This window comes from Tasmannia lanceolata, unplaced genomic scaffold (assembly GCF_043159265.1).
Source record: "Tasmannia lanceolata isolate RefF3 unplaced genomic scaffold, GAP_Taslan_0.1 ptg000008l, whole genome shotgun sequence".
NCBI lineage: Eukaryota > Viridiplantae > Streptophyta > Magnoliopsida > Canellales > Winteraceae > Tasmannia > Tasmannia lanceolata.
Genome location: NW_027518685.1, coordinates 34,925,299 through 34,946,629, shown reverse-complemented (window position 1 = coordinate 34,946,629; position 21,331 = coordinate 34,925,299). Strand labels below are relative to the sequence as shown.

Genomic DNA, 21,331 nt, shown 5'->3' with positions numbered 1-21,331 from the left:
GCCACACGTGCGGGGGAGAGTTAAAGTATAAAAGATAAATAACGCCTTTCTCCAACAGCTTAAGCTTTTGGAGAAGTTGGTAAGTTAACAATGTGATGCTAATGAGGCGGAAGTCAGAGCTTTACTTTTTGGCCTGCCATGGGCCTTCGAACACAACCAACATCCCCTCATGGTGGAAGGTGATTTCTCAAATGCGGTATCTTGGGCTTCTAAAATTTCAAAGGGTCCTTGGAAATAGCAAAACATTGTTGCGGAAATACTGGATCAAATGCGGGTAGTCAAGCCGAGAATTGAACACAGAAGGCCACCGGCAAATGAGGTGGCTGACAGCCTAGCTAAGGCAAGAGCTAATAGGGAGGATATCGAAGTACTATCATATTTGTAATTAGTTTTCTTCCTCATGGAAGGGTTGTGTAGGACTGTTTTTTGGAAGGACACATTTAACTCTTTTATTCTTGTACTAGCCTGGGAATGCCCGGTTTCCATTTCATATTTTGTAAAAGCAGGTTGGGACTACTCGTTTAATATTTATGGAAAATGTCATATTTCAAAAAATAAAAAAGATAAGCTTACCCTTATGATCTCTAAAGATACTACCACCACCAGAGATACCAGGTTTACCATTAGAAGCATCATTTGTATTCAAATTCATCTTCGAGCTTCTAGGATTCATCCAGAAAACTTTAAGAATTATAGGCCTCAAGGCCCTCTTAGCAGAAATACCAATGGTACCGAGAGTCATACACTCCAAGGGAAAGCTTTCGCAAGTAGGAGTGAAAGACCTAGATTGCGAAATCCACCAGGTTGAAACAATCTTAAATATAATATTAGGAGATTTAGAAACTCCTTCCATACTGCGCTGATAGGGTTAAATACGGTATAACCGTAGGATTAGGACATGTGTCCATGATTATTCCTAAAAGATCTCTCATCATTACTTATCATGATCGCTATCTATTATCTGTAAAAAGATAATAAGCAAACGGCACACGTTATTAACATCCTATGGCGACCAACACTCCGACCATTCCAAGGAACTGGTGTCTTTTTCCTCAAATGATGAAAAGAGTCCATGTGGCACACGACAACAAGAACAACGGAGGAATAAACAGAGAGCTATTTTCCTCTCCAAGAACCAGGAAACAAACCAGAGAAACATTCCTCACCATTAAAGACGGGCCTTAATTGCCCGCCAAAGGGAAAACTACTGGAAATGAGGCGTATGAGATGCCAGACGCCCTTACTCCCCTTACCCCGAACCCTACACCCTCCTTGAATCACCCGCAACCTATAAAGAACCCGTAGTTGAATCCGGTAACCTGGTGACCCATTCTATTATCTTGCTGGTTCATTTATTTGGTTGAGGTCGAAATCTGACTTGGGTGTCGAAGTGGCCGTTCGGGACCAAGCCCGGACCCCTAACCCCTTTACCTGTGATTGTAGGTAACTAGCAGAGATTCTCTATCGGCCACACAATCACGGACCCGGATTCAGCATCATCAGATTGGCGCCATCCGTGGGACCCTTTTTGTTAGAACACATTGTGGCAATGAGAAACCCTCTTCCCCAGCAAAAAGATAGAGTGCAAACTAGGAGTTGAGCTCAACTAGTAGCCATGGATGTTTCTGTCTCTAGGGAGCATGCTTCGCGAGCTTCGAGGCAGAACTTGCCCGTGTCAAGTGCCCCTCCGATGGTTCCCACCATGGAAATGTTTAACAAATTTCGTTTAGAAATCCTCTCGCGATTGCCTCTTCCTCCAGCTCCGGAAAATTCTCCTGCCCCCCTTAGATGTACTGAAATATACGAGGACGGCATTGGGGAATCACAGGAAGATCGCCACCCTCAACGACAGCGAGAACAAGATTATGCTGCTTCACCTTCTACCAACAGTCCTATGCCTCTGAAAGAGGGGGCCCATCAGAACAAGGCGGGTCAACCACCTCCTTCGAGGCCAGTCACACAGAATCATGTTAACCATATCCATGAAGGGCGACCCCAAGGGCCAATTCTCACTCGCGAAGAAGAAGTGGCGACCTCTGCCCAACTTTTTGGACTGGCCCAGTTTGCCGAACTCCAAAGACAAATTCGAGAAGTCAAGCGAGAAATGAAGAAACCTTATACGAATGACATTCTGGATGAATGGGAAAGGAAGACTTCCTCCCCTTTTACTTCAAAAATAATCAGGGCCCCGGTCGATGCGACTATGGATTTGACACGGTTTGGATGTTATGATGGCACCACCGATCCGCTGGAATTTTTACAAAACTTTAAGAGGATAATGTCTATTCGCGATGCATCGGACGGATTCATGTGTAAAGCATTCACCTCCTTGTTGAGAAAAAGTGCTAGCGACTGGTATTTACGCCTGGAGCCTAACTCCATTGGTTCTTTCCATGAGTTCGGCAGGAAGTTCACGACGCGCTTCGCCAATAATCGTTTTTGCCATGACCCTGCGGACGCCCTCCTGGCACTTCGACAATGGAAAAATGAGACTTTAAGAGATTTCATGGTTAGGTTCAACACTGAGCTATCCCAACTCGCCAAGATCGATATTCAGATAACCGTTGCAGTCCTAAAACATACTACCACTGATCAAAACTTGAAGGTTCACTTGACACTCAAACCACCCAGAGACTTGCAGGCATTGGAATCTAAAACTAGCAAGCTTATCCGAGCAGAAGAAGCCTGTAACCGCGACAGAAACAGGGTCCAAGTTGGTCCCGTGGAGAAAAAGAAGGAGGATCCGAGGCCACCTGGGAGGTTACGAGCGGACGATAGGCCCGTTAAAAAGAATGTTGTCCCAGTTTTTGAAAGGTTGGGGTACGCCCCTTTGAAGGTCCCCCTATCGCACGTCCTTTTCGCGATAAGAGACCAGGGTCTGTTAACCACCACCACCACCCCCCAAGAAATTGCGAACCGATCCTAAGAAGCGCCTTACTGGAAAATACTGTGATTTTCATTTGGATCATGGTCACGAAAAGAATGATTATTATCATCTTAAGTTGCAGATTGAGAAATTAATCGAGGAAGGGCAGCTGAACCAGTATCTTCAAAGTCCAACAAGGATAGAAAGACCCCGTACTCGATCAGAAACGGATCACCGTACTCCGCCCCGCCGCTCACGAAGTCGGCACCGGTCTCCTCGGCGATCTCGAAACAGACATCATTCCCGCGATCGGCATCATACTTCCAGGCATCACCGGTCCCCAAGAGGACATCACGAGGATAAGCCCCCCCCATAATACGCCTAATCCCGAGCAGCCTCCCACCATAGCTGGAAAAATTAACATCATCTCCGGGGGACCTGCGGTTGGAGGTCCTACGACCGCAGGGCGACGAGCGTATGCTAAGCGCATCTTCTCCCTTGAGCTACCATCAAAAAGGGCTCGGGTGGATCCCCAAAAGGTAAATCGAGTCATTTATTTTTCTGGAGCAGATTATGAAGGATCCCGCATGATGATGCGCTGGTTATTCGACTGATCATCTCAAATTTCGACGTTGGCAAAATTTTGGTCGACACTGGCAGTTCGGTAAATGTTTACATATTGGGACATTTGAAGAGATGAAGCTGGGCGAAGATAGGTTGGGGGCGCCAGGATATTTCATCTACGGATTCTCCGGAGCATCGGTACAGATCAACGGCAAGATCGATCTCCTTGTTACGTTCGGAACGTATCCTTCGCAGAGAACGGTCCTAACAACCTTTCTAGTCGTTGATGTGCCTTTCGCCTATAGCGCCATCATTGGAAGACCAGTGTTGAGAGATTTGGGAGCAGTGGTATCAACACCCCACGTCAAAATGAAATTCCCTACCCCAGAGGGTGTGCGAGAAGTGTGATGACATCAAATGGGTGCGCAGAGATGCTACCTTACTAGCCTAAAGGGGACCAATGCCCCGGAAGAGAACTTTGTTATCGACAGTCAGGATCCGAGGGATCCATCTAGAACTGTTAGAGGAGAGCTGGTTGAAGAACTCGATTCAATCTCCATATTTGAAGACCACCTTGACAGAACCGTTCGGATAGGACCTTTGCTAACAGGTACGTTACGCGCCGAATTAGTAAATTTCTTAAGAGCTAATGAATGTGTTTTTGCTTGGTCTGCTTCTGATATGCCACGGATATCTCCAGAGGTTACAGTTCACAAGTTGAACGTAAACCCAGCCTACAAACCAATTAGGCAAAAGAAGAGAAATTTCGCGATAGAGCGACAAGTTCATATCAAGACAGAGGTTGATAAATTGTTAAAGGCCGGATTTATTCAAGAGATTCACTACGTTGAATGGTTGGCCAACATCGTGATGGTAAAAAAGGCTAATGGCAGTTGGAGGGCTTGCACTGATTTCACAGACTTAAACCGTGCTTGCCCAAAAGACCCCTATCCCTTGCCTCGCATAGACCAATTGATCGATGCCACCTATGGGCATGAACTCCTTAGCTTTCGGGACGCCTTCTACTATCAGATCAAGATGCACGAGCTTGATATCCCCAAAACCTAATTCATCACCGAGCAGGGTTTGTATTGTTACAACGTGATGCCGTTCGGCTTGAAGAATGCGGGCGCTACCTATCAAAGGCTCGTTAACAAACTACTTCAGAAACAGATAGGGAGAAATGTTGAGGTTTATGTGGATGATATGCTAGTGAAAAGTTTGAAAGCTCCACGACATATCGACGACCTACAAGAAACCTTCGACGTTCTGCACCAATAGCAGATAAAGCTTAACCCGGCCAAGTGTGCATTTGGAGTAACTTCTGGGAAATATATGGGTTTCATGGTTAGCCAAAGGGACATTGAGGCTAACCCGGAGAAAATTCAAGCTATCTTGAACATGGAACAGTCGTCCCGAGTTGTTGAAGTCCAAAGAGTGACCGCACGACACCACGATTTACCACTGGCGAGTTCCCGTTTAGCTTAACATTTGGTGTGGAAGCGGTTATTACCGTGGAAGTCGAAATCCCGTCATTCGGAGTAGAAAATTTCGACGAACGGGAGAATTCCGAGCTCCTTAGAAATAACCTTGACCTTATCCTGGAAAAGAGAGAACAAGCCCGACTTCGAGTTGCGGCATACCAGTAGAAAGTTGCCCAATCGATCTCACGAACTCGTCGACGACATTCGACAAAGGCATCGATCTCCACGGGTATGCAGAAGATTGCCGCCGCCATATGAAATTCGACGGAGTCTCGCCACTCTTCCCGAGCCTTAGCCAGCTCCTTGGCACGGGTGGTCCGGGTAACGAGCAGGTTGTTTACAGCCTGATCCCTCCTTTGTTCGGCCCATCGAAGCTTATCATTGAGATCTTTCACAGTTTCAACATAGGACGCATTCTCCGCTCGAGCCTTCTCTAGATCCTGCTCCAATTTTCTAATACGATCGCCTGTACGAGAATACTTCTCCTGGAAAGTGTCCAGCTCAGACTCATCCTCAAGTATGTACTCCATCATCCTCCTCGCAAAACTTTGGGCCTATTCAACACCACCCAAGAGTAACCACAGAGAAAAGGGGGGAAAGAAAAGGTTCATAGAGTAAGAAAGGAAAGAAGGATACTTACACAATGAGCGAAATTAAGATAATAGATAGCGATCGACTTCCTTGAGTGACTCCCTAATTCTACCTCCTCACCAGGCAGTGCGGTTGTGACACCCATCTCCACCCCAACTCGCGGATTTTGAAGACCATTATCCTCCTCTCCTATCTTCCAGTTCGGTTTGAACATCTCCCCTTGCATTTTCATCTGATGATCCCTCAAGGGAGCTTGACCTAGGATCAACTTTGTCATGCTGGAGCCTTCCACTCAGCTCGGAGGATCCTACAGAAGAGTAGACTTGGCCTAGCAGATTTTCCGCCAGAAACACGCAAAGACGTAGCCTTCTTAGATGAAGACTCTACCCCTTCAGCCGGAGAGGATCAAGTTTTGTCCTTAACTCCGACAGAGCGACTGGGAAAGCTCGGTGGCAAAGACCAGGTGGGGGCTGTTACCCTCCTCCGTGCCGCGGCCAGCGCCTCGGGCGGTAATCTCACAAGATCTGAAGCACCCTTTGAGGATTCCCCCACGACCGTTCTTCCCTTAGAGGGAGTATCCTTCGACGCCATATCTGTCGTCATTGAACAGGGAAACGACAATTGGTCATATAAACGACCAAAGAGGACATAAAGTTAACAAGAGGAATGACCTACTAGGAGGAGGAGGGCTCACCACGATGGCTGGCAGAGCTCTGTCCCACCTCTTCAGCTATTTTCAAAACTCTCTCACCAAGGCTTGGTATAGTTTATACCTCTTCAGGTTCTTCTCTTCTTTAAATTCGAAAACATCAATGGGGTCACCGGCCATAATCTTCGCCAAATCGAATTTATTGAAGTCTGAAGGATCAGGCATAAGCTTCCTTCTCCAATCGACAGTACGTTTCCAAGTTTTGGGAAAATTCCAAACAACATCTGCAGGAGTGATAAAAACGAATTCCTCTTTCCATTTCTTGATAGAAGAGGGAAGATTTGTGGCAATTTTCACTTGGGGACGGTGAGTTAGGTACAACCAACCATCGCCGCCCTTCACTTGAGGACTCAAGGCAAAGCAACATCGAAGCAATCCTAGCTCGGGATCAACCTTTCACAAGTGGGCTTTGGCGACGAAGGCCAAAAGGGTAAGCTAATTGTTCGGTACTAACTGAGTAGGGGCTACCCGGTAGAATTCCAGGGCCTCTATAATAATACTCAGCAATGGAAACCGGACACCGGCCCTAAAGGATTCTACATAAAAGGCTGTCTCGTTCGCAGATGAGCCCTCACACGCCCGCTCATCACCAGTAGGGAGCCGGACACCATAACCCGCTGGTATCCGGTATTTTTTCCTAATTCTTTCTACTACCCCCTCGTTAAGGGTGCACTCAGAGGACATAACCCCATCAGGAAGAATTGTTTTTCTCCATTATCTCCAAAATATTCGCTTCGTGGCCAGGAAGGGCTAAAGGTGGTGAACTGGGAAGAGAAGCATCCGATTTCGTGGCTTCAGAAGAAGAAGTTTTCCTCCCCGAAACCCAAGATCCGATTTCGGAGTCCTTTGAGTATCGAGAAGGTTAGGATCTCTCCCCTTGGCCCTTGGCCCTTGGCCTTGACGGAACCCCTGATTCTACGACTAATCCTTTTTTATTTGGTTTCTTTTAAAACTACTATGGATTCACTAAAAGGATTCTCGGAATCGCTCGCATTAGACATCTTTTAAAATAAAGACAAAATATATTAAAATCAAGAAATTTGATTCTCACCAGAAAAGGCAACAAACGGGAATACCAAGCTCCAAGAAGGAAGATGAACCAGGATATAACTGAAAACCAAGAAACTCTGACAAGAGATGAAAGCTTCACCAGTCGCCGGAAAGTTTACCGGATAATTTCTCCAGATAACGGAACCCTGGTTTGTTAAGAAAGTAAACCTCAGAGAGAAGGCGGAGAAAAAAAAGAAAAACCCCTTTTTTAGGTTAAGGTTTCTACAAGTGCAGATTGACACCCCTATCCTTTCAATAGGGTGGGACCTACATACGTGGCGCAATTGGAGGAATTCAAAAGGAAAACTTTCAGTTAAGAAACTATTTTTGGAAAAAGACGCAAATACCCTCACCTTTAGCTTCTGGGACAAGTAATTGAAATATTTCCCATCAAAAGCGCTCGGAATTAATGAAGACTATCCCCTTCCCTTTTGGTTCCCCCAAAATCCCATTTCTGGGTAAAGGAGGGAATCAAGTTGAGCAAAGGGTTCGAATTTAACAAATCAAATCCTCCCTTGCCTTCTGATTCCCCCAAAATCCCATTTCTGGGTAAAGGAGGGAATCAAGTTGAGCAAAGGGCTCGGATTTAACAAAGCAAATCCTCCCTTGCCTTCTGATTACCCCAGAATCCCATTTCTAGGTAAAGGAGGGAATCAAGTTGAACAAAGGGCTAGGATTTAACAAAGCAAATCTTCCCTTGCCTTCTGATTCCCCCAGAATCCCATTTCCAGGTAAAGGAGTGAATCAAGTTGAGCAAAGGGCACGGATTTAACAAAGCAAATCGTCCATTGCCTTCTGATTCCCCCATAATCCCATTTCTGGGTAAATGAGGGAATCAAGTTGAGCAAAGGGCTCAGATTTAACAAAGCAAATCCTCCCTTGCCTTCTTATTCCCTCAAAATCCCATTTCTGGGTAAAGGAGGGAATCAAGTTGAGCGAAGGGCTCGGATTTAACAAAGCAAATCCTCCCATGCTTCTGATTCCCCCAGAATCCTATGTCTGGGTAAAGGAGGGAATCAAGTTGAGCAAAGGGCTCGGATTTAACAAAGCAAATCCTCCCTTGCCTTCTGATTCCCCCATAATCTCATTTCCGAGTAAGGAGGGAATCAAGTTGAGCAAAGGGCTCGAATTTAACAAAGCGAATCCTCCCTTGCCTTCTGATTCCCCCAAAATCCCATTTCTAGGTAAAGGAGGGAATCAAGTTGAGCGAAGGGCTCGGATTTAACAAAGCAAATCCTCCATTGCCTTCTGATTCCCCCAGAATCCCATATCTGGGTAAAGGAGGGAATCAAGTTGAGCAAAGGGCTCGGATTTAACAAAGCAAATCCTCCCTTGCCTTCTGATTCCCCCCAAAATCTCATTTCTGGGTAAAAGAGGGAATCAAGTTGAGCAAATGGCTCGGATTTAACAAAGCGAATCCTCCCTTGCCTTCTGATTCCCCCAGAATCCCATTTCTGGGTAGAGGAGAGAATCAAGTTAGGCAAAGGGTGCAGATTCTACAAAATAAACCTTGTTCTAAGGGAAGAAGAAAATCAATCTTAAGTAAAGAAAAAATTAGACTTCACAGTACAGTTACCCTAGCGATTCAAGGTCCCTCCAGCATAATTATTCTGAGCAAAGAAAGATTCTACTTACAACAGAAAAATGGACAAGAAATAAAACAAAGAGAGATTATATTCACTATCCAAAACGGCCCAGAGGCCTCATACAATAAAAGTTATGGCCAGAAGGCCCCATACATTCTGGCCCGAGGGCCTCTTCGAAAAACAAAAACAAAAGAAAGAAAAAGGAAAAAGGTTCTTATGCAACAGAACCTAATTACAAAGGTTTCTTTAAAGTTTTTCAAAAAAAGGAGGGGGAAGCCACAGAAGTCCCAGCATACCCCCTCCCCACTCAATCCGAGCGACTATTGGGAGAGTTTTCTTCATCAGAGGAGTCCTCGCTCTTTGCCTCCTCCTCAGATAAACCCTCCCACAGAGGGTCACTCTCCTGCTCAGCCAACTCGGCGTTGAGTTCACCAACCCTTCGCCCTAAGGAGTGGTTCTCCACCTCCAAATAGTCCACTCGTTGACTAAGATCCAAGACTGGCTGACAAAGCGCCAACCCCTGATGATGGGAAAGGAGGAGCAACCTCTTCTGCTTTTCAATATACGCCTCGATGGAATCATCCTCCCTAGGAGGGGAGGGGAGTAGGGGAGTGGGAGAACGGGGGGAGTCGGCTCCTTCACGCGGGCCCTTTTTGGGTGATGAGGGCCCTTTGGCTCCCTACCTGACCCTGAGTCATTTGAGGAGTCACTCAGAGGCCCCATTGGGACTTTTCCCTTCCCTCGGCCTGAAGAGGATCCTTGAAAGGATTTCGACATTTCCTAAGAAAAAAGGAGAAGAGTAGAGAAGAAAGGAGAAACTGTTCGCAGAAAGGACACCTAAACCTTTTACTCTCTGGTAAAAACGCACCCTCCACGTGTTTTTCTTTCAACAGGAGAGTCAACAGGCGTGCCATAATTACATTGGAACCCCTCAGGGATGCAGACGACTAATCGTCCCCTCCTCTCGAATTCCAAGGCCTTAATAATTATGGAAATCACCAGATTCAATGGAAGAGAAAAGATTTTTACTCCCTTGGCCCACTTTATGGACCAAAGGAGTAGGGAAGTATTATGATAGGGTTAAATACGGTATAACCGTAGGATTAGGCCACATGTCCATGATTATTCCTATTAGATCTCTCATCATTACTTATCATGATCGCTATCTATTATCTCTAAAAAGAGAATAAGCAAACGGCGCAAGTTATTAACCTCCTATGGCGACCAACACTCCGCCCAATCCAAGGAACTGGTGTCTTTTTCCTCAAATGATGAAAAGAGTCAACGTGGCACACGACAAAAGGAATTGCATGCATGAAAGATAGGCTTATATGTAGAAGAACGAGAGAGAAATAAACAGAGAGCTTTTTTCCTCTCCAAGAACCAGGAAACAAACCAAAGAAACATTCCTCACCATCAAAGACAGACCTTAATTGCCCGCCAAAGGGAAAACTACTGGAAAGGAGGCATATGAGGTGCCAGACGCCCTTACTCCCCTTCCCCTGGATCCTACACCCTCCTTGAATCACCCGCACCCTATAAAGAACCCATAGTTGAATCCGGTAACCTGGTGACCCGTTCTATTATCTTGCCGGTTCATTTATTTGGTTGAGGTCGAAATCTGACTTGAGTGTCGAAGTGGTCGTCCGGGACCAAGCCCGGGCCCCCCGACCCCTTTATCTGTGATTGTAACTTGTAAGTAACTGGCGGAGATTCTCTATTGGCCGCACGATCACGGACCCGGATTTCGGCATCATCAGGCACTTACATCTTTCTTTCCAAGTCTCACAAGTGAAAAGAGATGGGATGATTTTTAATGACATGCTAAAATCCGAACGCTTTTTATACCTATTCGCAACAAATTTCACATGCATGAAAAAGAGAATCACACACATAAAAGATAATAGGATCAAATTTCCGTCTTGCAAGAAGAGGTTTTATTAATTTTAGTAGGGATCGTACACTTCCAGCTTTATTGACCGTTAATTACATTTCTTGAAAAAATAAAATACCTATGATTATCTATCAAGAGGTTCCCTATCTAAATACAACTTTTAGTTAATTATCCTCTAGAAAGATCTGATTTTTGTTAACAAATCTTTTCGGATGGAATTTCTTTGTCCTGGGGACTTTCTGCATCTTCCTAAACTTTCTTCATCTTCCCTTTAGGGAGCTGTCATCTTTATCATCCTTCTCCTGAAGGAGAAAGGTCTTCCCCCTTTAAGCAGTCTCTGGGAAGAGATCCTAAAGGAAACTTTAGAAAGTCTCTGGAAAGATATTCTAAAGAGATTTTCTTCTCTCTCGAAGGAGAAAAGTCTTCTTTCGTTTGGGAAACAGCCGCCGTTATCTTTTGGGGAAAAACCGACGTCTTTATCATCTTTGATCTTCTCCCTTTAGGGAGTCTCCTGGAAGAGATCCTAAAGGTACCAGTAGAAAGTTTCTGGAAAGAGATTCTAAAGGGATTTTCTTCTTTCTCTCGAAGAAGAAAGGTCTTCTTTATTTTGGGGAAACCACTGCCTTTACCTTTTGGGGAGAAACCGTCGTCTTTATCATCTTTCTCCCGGAACTGAAAGGTCTTCTCCTTTTATGGAGTCTTTAGGAAGAGATCCTAAAGGGACCTTTAGAAGGTCTCTAGAAGAGATTCTAAAGGGATTTTTCTTCATCCTTCTCATGAATGAGAAATGTCTTCTTCCCCGGAGAAAATCTGCAGAAGAAAATCTGCAACAGCCACCTCACCTCTTATTTCTCAACTTCACGATCTCCACTTCCCCTTTTGTGGGGAGTTACGCAACTTCCTCTTTTTTGAAAAAAGAATGATTCATTTCTTCCTTCGCGAGAGTCATTTGGTTCCCTAGAATTAGGGATTTCTTTTCCCTTAGTCTTTGGCTCCTTTTTTGTTTTCTTTTTTTTTATTGAAGTACTTTAATTTCATGTTTGTCCTTTTTTACTTTAGGGAATAACATGATGCGTAGCCTCCCCTATTCCCTCTCTTATTTGCTAAGGGATTTTACTATTATCCCTTTTTTATAAAATTTCGAGTCCAACAAATGCCCCCTCAATTCTTCTAAGTGGAAGGGTTCTAAGGCTTCCAAGACTTAATTTTGATGTAAGGGTATTTATTAGTTTTCCATTTTCCTTGACCCGAAGGTATTCTAGTCTTTTTATACTTGATTTGCTGATATTTTGACCATTTTTCTTGACCGGAGGGTATTTTGGTCTTTCTACTTGATTTGGTGATGCTTTGACCATTTTGCTTGACCCGAGGATATTCTAGTCTTTTTTACCTGCTTTGCTGGTATTTTGACCATTTTTCTTGAACCGAGGGTTTTTTGTAATTTCCCTTGAATCGGGGATGTTCCGGTCAGTTTTTACCCGATTTGGGGTCTCATGGTGATTTTTACCCGATTTGGGGGTATTCTTGTAATTTCCCTTGAATAGGGGATAGTGTGGTCTTTTCTCCTGTGGTATTCTGACCATATCTCTAAGGTGGTATAGCAGGGCCCACATTATTTAGGTGATCCAAACCATATACTCATTAGGACCTAAAATTAATAGGGTATGCCGAGAAAATCTTTTCCATAGTATGATGTTAATCGTCTGATTTGTGGAAGTTTATAATGGATGACATAGTATTCAAATGTCCATGGATTTGATGGTTAAGATCATTTTATAATGTCCATGTATTGGACGCCCAGACGTAGATAGGGTATGCCCAACCGATCTGCTCCAAAGGATGATCCAAGCCATCTATTAGATGGGTCACAAGACTCACAACATCTTCAAACAAGTAATGTGCAAGCCACGCATGGGATGATCCAAACCATGTGTAAGGTGGATCCACCGGTTTACACTTCATGCTTTGATGAAGATGAGGCCCACCATCTCTATCTGAAGTTTTGATTTAGTTGGGCTTACCATTTTTCCTTTTGTTGAGTTGTATGTCTTGTATCGAACCCGATTTGGGTCCAAAATACCATGTACGTTCCGGCCCAATACGAGTAAATTTGGGCCCGTATGGCCCGCCCGATAAGACCTATTTTTCTTTGGATTGAACCATATTTCCTTGGATCGAACCCAATTCGGGTCCAAAATATTGTGTACAGTCCGAATGCGGCCTGTTTTTTGGGCAATGTGTGGGCTTGGTTCGGCCCGATAAGAGTAAAATTGGGCCCGTATGCCTCTACGTTTTGATTTGTGGGGTCAGTTGTCTTATTCCTGTTTATATGGCGGGACCAACATCTTATACGTCATACTCTGATGTGATTGAGCCTACGGGTTGCACATGTATTTTGATGGATGGCTCAATAACATAGACTTTGCAACGAATGAGGACACTTTCGAGAGGAAATTAGGATATGGAATGCAGTTGAGAAAAAGGTGGAAAGGATAAGAAGAGAGAGAAAGATAGAATCGTATCTCTTGGTATTAGAATTCGAGTAGGATTGGGCTTCTTTGTATAACCCTTCTTTATAAATGGGAGAAGACTGCCAAAACGAAAAACAATATACTAAAATCGTTTCCACCAAAACGTGAAGCGCAGAGGAGAAAGAAGGAGAATAGAAGAATGACGTGAAAGAGAAAGGTATGCCTGTATCCTCTTCTTCCTTTTTATATTTTTTATCTCTTCCTCCAGCCTTCCTACCTTTTACCTTGAGTTTGTTGGATCATCCTCGATGCAATCTCATTCCCTGATATGAGACTTATCAAGCGCAGAGGAGTAACAATATACCATCTGCTTATATCTTTTTTAATTTGGTACCTTCCAAAATAGAGTCAACCTCTTATAAATGTTCAGAAAAAATCGGCTAAATTTGAAATAATCATTATTAGGAATTTCTAGAAATTTCTGAAGTGGATGGTTCCCATCATATTCAGCATTCCAGTCTCGTCATTCTTACCTATAATATAAGTAATGAACAGTCTGCGAGACTGTGGCATTGAGATTCTCATCAGTCTCTTTCAAGATAGATGCTTAAATTATTTGGGTGGAAGATCTCCATTATCACTAACACTTGCTAGTATTACATGTATTTGAGGAGATACAAAACCAAAGACAGAGGTTTTCGACTTATGTATGCCCTTCTTTGGTGCCAATTGCAGGTGGAAGTCTTTTGGGTTATGAAGGAAAGAATTCCACTTCAAGGACTCGATGATAATTTCAAAGAGACATTCAAGATCTAGCTATCTTTGGCCAATCAAAAAAACAATCCAGCACTCAAAAGTGATTTGAAATATGCTATCATTCATGGATACGAAAACCCAACTGAAAACATCCGAGTTAATAATGATTCCATATATTCATAGCTATTTATTTCTTAATTCGGAAATTGTAAGTCTTCAATAAGTTTCCCTTGGAACTTTGTACACTTCGGATTCTTTAATATGCTCATTACTTTCCTATGAGAATGACAAAGCATGACAAGGAATCAACTGAAAAAAATCAGATACTCAGATAAACATCATTCTTGACAAAAAGTATCCAAGGTGCAACGATAACTAGGCATACCTCTATCCCATGATCCTTATACCAGTCAGGGGTCTGCCTTTCCCAGCCAGATCCAACACATGTGTGAAAGCCCTAACAAATTACATACTTAATAGTTAGAGGAAAAAGCCAAGTAGTTACTAAAGGTGACTAGCCAACCCTGACTTTTTACACAGATCATACCATTAATTCCATTTGATACAAGGGCATAGTTTATTCCTCTAAGCTATGAACCAGTAGCTTCATGCAGTACATAAAAGAAAATGTTGATCATAGCATGTCAATTTAAACGTGAACTTCCCAAGCTTGTGTTGTGTAGACAGCCTACATTTCATTTTTTTTAAAGCAAGGGAAGAAAACATATCCCAAAACAGAGAATGTCATTATTTCTTCATTTATGTGAGACGTGCATTTATTGGAAGGTGTAAACTAAGTCTGTCGAACTCTTTGGTTTTATAAGAACCAAAATATATCACCTGCCCTTCCAATGACATTTTTTTTCTTTTCAATGAATCTTCCAAGACCAACTAATATAAACTTGCACTAACATTGCTTGCCAATAAAATTTGTCACTATAAAAATAAACTTGCACTAAATACCAAACTTACAGGTTCCCATCACAAAATTGGTTACATAGAAATATAAGAGGTCAACGCCAAACAAACTCATAATTTTTACCGGTAGGCGTGCTGGCTTTTTATCCAGAGGAAATAAATAACCTTTTGTCAAAGTTGGGCGCTCATAAGGTGCAACAGCCTGTATATAACATCAATGAATCTCAAATTAGAAGTTGAAAGAAAATAAAAAACACTTGCACAAGTGAAGTTGGCTTTGGTGAAAAAAATGTTGGAGAAAAAGAATGTTGGACAAGGCATAATTTCCTACAATACAAAGCATGATTTTCTATTAAAAAAATTTGGAAGCATGCGTAGACCTTTTCACCATCAACTATACAAAAAGAAATTACTTTAACAACTCAACAACAGTGCTTGATTGGATGCACGATAACATACTTTTTTAACGTGGTATGTTTTATTACGTAGATACAAAATATAATATAATATTGTTGGATATAGTGTATTGCCTAAGGGCATAGTTGTCATTTTTGAACTTATCCTATTTAATATAAATACATAAGTGAGGGGGAGATTTTCCCAACTCACTTTTCTCTTCTCTCTATTCTCTCTCAACATGGTATCAAAGCCCTAGGGTTTCTGATCCCTAGGGAAACCTTTACCCTCCATCTTCTCCATCAACCCTAACCCTAACCCAAACCCTAACCCTCCCCCTTCTCCCTCTGTCTAACCTAACCCTAACCCTAATTCTAAAGCTCTAACCCTCCTTCCTTCAACCCCGCTACAGTGCCGCTACAATACCTCCCTTCTCCTCTTTTACCCTCTTCAAACAACGAAACCAAGCAACCCTAGTTTCATTCTCTTCCCAATGATCTAAAATCCTTTGAAATTGTTCTCTACCTCTTTGCGGCTCCGACTCTAGTCCTTATATCTTCTTGTTTCCCTATGGCTCACATATCTCGCCCCCATCCCTTGTCTTTGTCTCGGGGCCGCACTCTTTTCTCTGGATCATCGATCTGACTTCCTTTACCTTTATCCTCCTCTATCTTCGTTGTACTTCTTTTGGTTTGCCGGTATCGTTGAGAGCTTCTCATACCTCTTGTCGTTCTTCTATCTATTGTTATGGATTCCCCTGATGTTGCTGATCCTCCTCAGATCAGCCCTTCTCGTGCTAACACCGGCTCCGCTACGGCGTCGGCCTCTTCTTCGAGTTATACTCCTTCCTCATACTCTCTGTCTGTGGACCATTCTTTTCCTCAGATTACCTCGGAGCGTTTTGACGGCTCCAACTACTTGAGTTGGAGTCTCGCTGTTGAGACCTACCTCTTCGCTCGAGGTAAGGTATCCCTTATTGAGCAAGATCCCCCTTCTCCCTCAGATCCTACCTATGACTGTTGGCGGCAGGATGATGCCCTCATTCGCAGCCTTCTGTGGCAGAGTATGACCCCCCAGGTGTATAGACCACTGATGACCTTGCGTACCTCTAAGACCATATGGGATCATGCCGCTCTCATTTATTCTGGGGTTAATAACCTCACACGTCTCTCATCCACGTACTCTGAGTGGATACGTCTTCACCGAGGTGATGCCTCTCTCTCTCTCTCTCATCACTACAGCCGGTTTATCTCACTCTGCCAGCAGCTTGACACATATATGCCCCTGATCACTGATCTGGATGTTCTTACTCGACAGCGTGACCAGTTTCGTGCTGTTCACTTTCTCGAGTCTCTGGGGCGAGAGTTTTTACCCTTTCGTCAGCAGCTTCTTGGCTCCAGTTCACTTCCATCTATCAGCGAGATTTATTCACGTGCTCAACAGTGCTTACCCAGTGCTTCTTCTATTGTTGTTCCTGCCGACGGTTCCACCCTTGCAGCTTATGAAGGCGAGTTCCGTTCTGGCTATGGTGATAGCTCATCCAGGCGTGGTCGCAGCCTTGTCGATCGTGGTGGTGGCGGCCGCGATGGTGGTCGCGGCCGTGGTACAGGTGGCCGACCCCGTTCTTACTCTACTCACTGCCGCCGAGAGGGACATTATATAGATACTTGTTACACACTACACCCAGAGCTTCGTCCATCTCGGTCGGCCCACCTTACTGCTGCAGATTCTATTGATGCTTCGCCAACACCATCCATTCTTGGCAGCGCCCCCACCGCCCCACAAGGTGACACTATGACTATTTCCAAGGCCGATTACGATGAGTTGCAGCGTCTCCGTCTCAGCAGCCGCCCACCTATTGCCGGTTATGCTCAGCCAGGTAGTTCACCGGCCACTCTCCTTACTAGCTCAAGTTCCTGGATTATTGATTCAGGGGCCTCGAACCATCTGACTGGCAATGCCACTTCCCTTAGTTCTTTTTCTCCATTTTCTCCTGCAACTCATTCTGTTACTTTAGCTGATGAGACCTCTACACCCATCACTGGTATCGGTACTTTATCTCCACATTCTGGCTTTACATTATCCTCTGTTCTTTGTGTCCCCAAATCTCCTTTCAATTTAATTTCTGTTAGTCAAATTACTAAGAATCTACACTGCTCTGTCTCATTCCTCCTTCTCACTGTGTTTTTAAGGATCTCACGACTGGGAGGACGATTGGCTCGGGCCGTGAGGTGGATGGCATCTACCATCTCGACAGTGACTTGCCTCGTGTTGCCTTACACAACTCTGTTGATTCGTACCTGTGGCATTGTCGTCTCGGTCACCCCCCTCTCCTGAAGCTACGCCAGACATCTACTGTTTCTTCCACTATTCAGCCTTTTGATTTCGAGTCTTGTCAACTTGGAAAACACCATCGTGTGTCTTTCCCCTCTAGGGTCCTTAGTCGAGTATCGCGTCATTTTGATTTAGTACATTCAGATGTACGGGGTCCCTCGCGGACTATGTCTCAGTTTGGCTATAGATATTTTATCATATTTGTGGATGATTTCTCTCGTGTTACTTGGTTGTTTTTATTAAAAGATCGTTCTCAGGTTTTTAATGCATTTCGTACTTTTAATGCTGAGATTACTACACAATATCAGTGCACCCTTAAATGTTTACGCACTGATAATGTAGGTGAGTATCTTTCTAATGAGTTTAGCACATTTCTCTCGTCCCACGGTATCATTCATCAATCATCATGTGCACACACATCCCAGCATAATGGTGTTGCTGAGCGGAAACTCCGTTACTTACTTGACATCGCGTGTTCCCTCCTCTTTCAGATGCATGTCCCTAAGTCTTATTGGAGCGATCCTGTTCTCACCGCTTGCTTCCTCGCAAATCGCCTTCCATCTTCTGTACTTGATGGCTCCTCCCCGTACTCGATACTTCATCCTACGAGTATCCCTTTCCTCTTACCCCCCGGGTCTTTGGTTGTGTCTGTTTTGTACAAAACTTATCTCCTGGTCTGGATAAGTTGGACCCTCGGGCTGAGCGTTGTGTCTTTCTGGGCTACTCCCATAACCAAAAAGGCTATAGATGCTACAGCCCTAGGCTGAGACGCTTATTTATCTCGGCTGATGTCACCTTCTTTGAGTCCACCCCTTTCTTTCAGCCTCCTACTGTCCGGGATGGCCTCTCTGATTCTCCAGTTCCTCTTCCCCTCCCTGTCCTCCCTAATCTGGTCCCTTCTACTCCACCTACTCTTGCTTCTCTTACTCCTCCACCTTCTATTCCTCCTCCTCCTCCTCCTCCAGTCACACGAATCTATCAGCGTCGCCAGCGAGATGTTGCTCATGCCCTGCCTCCTAAGTTGCCGTCCTCGCAGCCGGAGATCCCGATCTCCTCTTCTCGGGTACCTCTTTTACCATCTTCTGATAAGTTAGTTGATTCTCCTATTGCATCGCGTACCCGCTCTTGTACAACTGCTCATCATATTTCTTCTGTGGTTTCCTATGAACATCTGACTCCTCTGTTTCGTAGCTTTGTCTCTTCCTTGTCTTCTCTCTCTTTATCCAGGTCTGTTTCTGATGCTCTAGCTCATCCGGGATGGCGCGGCTATGGAGTCTGAGATGGCTGCCCTTCGTTCCAATCACACCTGGGATTTAGTTCCTCTTCCTTCTGGGGCACATATTGTTGGCTGTAGATGGGTGTTCACCATCAAATATTTATTAGACGGTACTGTTGAGAGGCTAAAGGCTCGCCTTGTCGCCAAAGGTTACACCCAGACCTTCGGCGTTGATTGCATGGAGTTCTCCCTAGTTGCCAAGATTCCCTCTGTTCGTATCTTCATTTCCCTTGATGTCAACCAAGGCTGGCCCCTCTATCAGCTTGATGTCAAGAATGCCTTCCTTCATGATGACTGCTTGAGGAGGTTTACATGGAGCAAGCTCCAAGGTATGTTGCTCAGGGGGAGATGTCATCTTCAGTTTGCAGGCTACGCAAGTCCTTGTATGGGCTCAAGCAGTCTCCTATAGCATGGTTTGGGAGAGACGTTGTCATGCGATTTGGCATGCGGCAATGTGCAGTTGATCATTCTGTCTTTAGTTGTCACTCTGATGCAGGACATGTTCTCCTTATAGTCTATGTGGATGATATTATTATTCCATGCAGTGATACGGTTGGTATACAGAAATTGAAGACCTTCTTACAGGCAGAATTCTCCACTAAAGACCTTGGTCGCCTATGGTATTTTCTAGGGATTGAGGTAGCTTATTCTGGCAGCAATCTATCTCTTTCTCAGCGGAAATATGTGCTTGATTTGTTAGAGGAGACTGGATTTGTGGGGGCAAAGCCTGCTGGTGTTCCTATGGATCCAAACACCAAGCTGATTGCAGAAGAGGGAGACTTGATGGATGACCCTAGACGGTATCGTCGTCTGGTTGGGAAACTTATTTATCTCACTGTTACTCGCCCAGATATCTCTTATGCAGTTGGGGTAGTTAGCCAGATTATGAGTGCCCCTCGTACTTCTCACTGGGCAACGGTAGTTCAGATTCTTCGCTATTTGAAAGGTGCACCAGGGAAAGGTTTGCTATTCAAGAAAAATGGGCATGTCAGAGTGGAAGGATTTAGTGATGCAGATTGGGCAGGATCTCCAGCAGATAGGAGATCAACCACGGGTTATTGCACCTTTGTTGGCGGCAATCTGGTATCGTGGAAAAGTAAGAAACAAGAGATAGTTTCAAAGTCTAGCGCCGAGGCAGAATACCGAGCTATGTCTCATACTAGTGGGAGCTTCTTTGGTTACGGTCTCTCATGTCAGAGATTGGTTTCTCTGCTACTTCTCTAGCTCAGCTCTACTGTGATAATAAAGATGTGATTCACATAGCCACCAATCCCGTATTTCATGAGAGAACCAAACATATAGAGGTTGATTGCCATTTTATTCGCCAGAGAATTCAGAGGTGCAAAATACACGTTTCCTTCACTCGATCTGTGGACCAGTTAGCAGATATTTTTACCAAGTCATTACCTAAGTCAAAGTTAAATGATATTTGTAACAAGCTAGGAATGTATAATATCTACATTCCAGCTTGAGGGGGAGTGTTGGATATAGTGTATTGCCTAAGGGCATAGTTGTCATTTTTTAACTTATCCTATTTAATATAAATACATAAGTGAGGGGGAGATTTTCCCAACTCACTTTTCTCTTCTCTCTGTTCTCTCTCAACAAATATATAGAAAGGGAAAATAAAATTCTTTTGGGTCCATTCCAATCAATGTAAAACACTCTAAAACAATTTTTTTTTATGGTCGATACGATTTTACGGTCCATTTCAATCGGCGAAAATTTAGTTTTACGTGGCACAAATATTTCAAAAAGCCTTCAGTTTTAAAGACAAAATTAACATGATATGTTTTATTACGTAGATACAAAAATATAATATATAGAAAGGGAAAATAAATTTCTTTGGGTCCATTCCAATCAATGTAAAACACTCTAAAACAAAAAAAATTTATGGTCGATACGATTTTACGGTCCATTCCAATCGGAGAAAATTTAGTTTTACGTGGCACAAATATTTCAAAAGGCCTCCAGTTTTAAAGACAAAGTCAGTCAACGGATTACTCAAAAAAGTCTGTAAAATGTTTCATCTCTCTCTCACCCACGCTCTTCCATGTGCCTGTCCCACTCCGTCCCCCATTTCCAGCAAGAATCTCACCACTACCTATATGTAAGTACCTAAGCTAGTTAGTGGAGGAGCTTGAATGAAGTTTCTCTTGGAATCTTTCATTTAAATGGATAGAAACCATATGTAGACGGGGAATTTTGGATTTTGATAAACTTAGGTTATTGAGTGGGTTGCCGGAATTGTCAGAATTGTTGGAATTGTCCCCATTTAAGTGGGTTGCCGGAATTGTCGGACTCTGGATATCTTCAGCAGACATGGGTTTCAAGCAATCTTCCTTCTGCTATGCAAGAACTTGTGTCGATTCGCCCACTATGCAACATGTCCAGGTCATACATCCAGGGTCATTCCAATAGTATTAGCACAATGTT

General features: G+C 43.9%; 1 protein-coding gene across 4 annotated transcripts in view; it reads right to left on the bottom strand.

The window, feature by feature from the left end:
* Positions 1 to 21,331, bottom strand: part of MDAR6 (monodehydroascorbate reductase 6) — a 91,817-nt gene that overhangs the window by 66,609 nt on the left and 3,877 nt on the right. For all 4 annotated transcript variants that reach the window (XM_077389358.1, XM_077389356.1, XM_077389355.1 and 1 more), the window contains exons 4-5: positions 15,014 to 15,091; positions 14,357 to 14,428 (exon numbers count right to left, since the gene is read on the bottom strand). In XM_077389358.1, the coding sequence (XP_077245473.1) occupies positions 14,357 to 14,428; positions 15,014 to 15,091 (150 nt within the window). The remainder of the gene's footprint in view (positions 1 to 14,356; positions 14,429 to 15,013; positions 15,092 to 21,331) is intronic.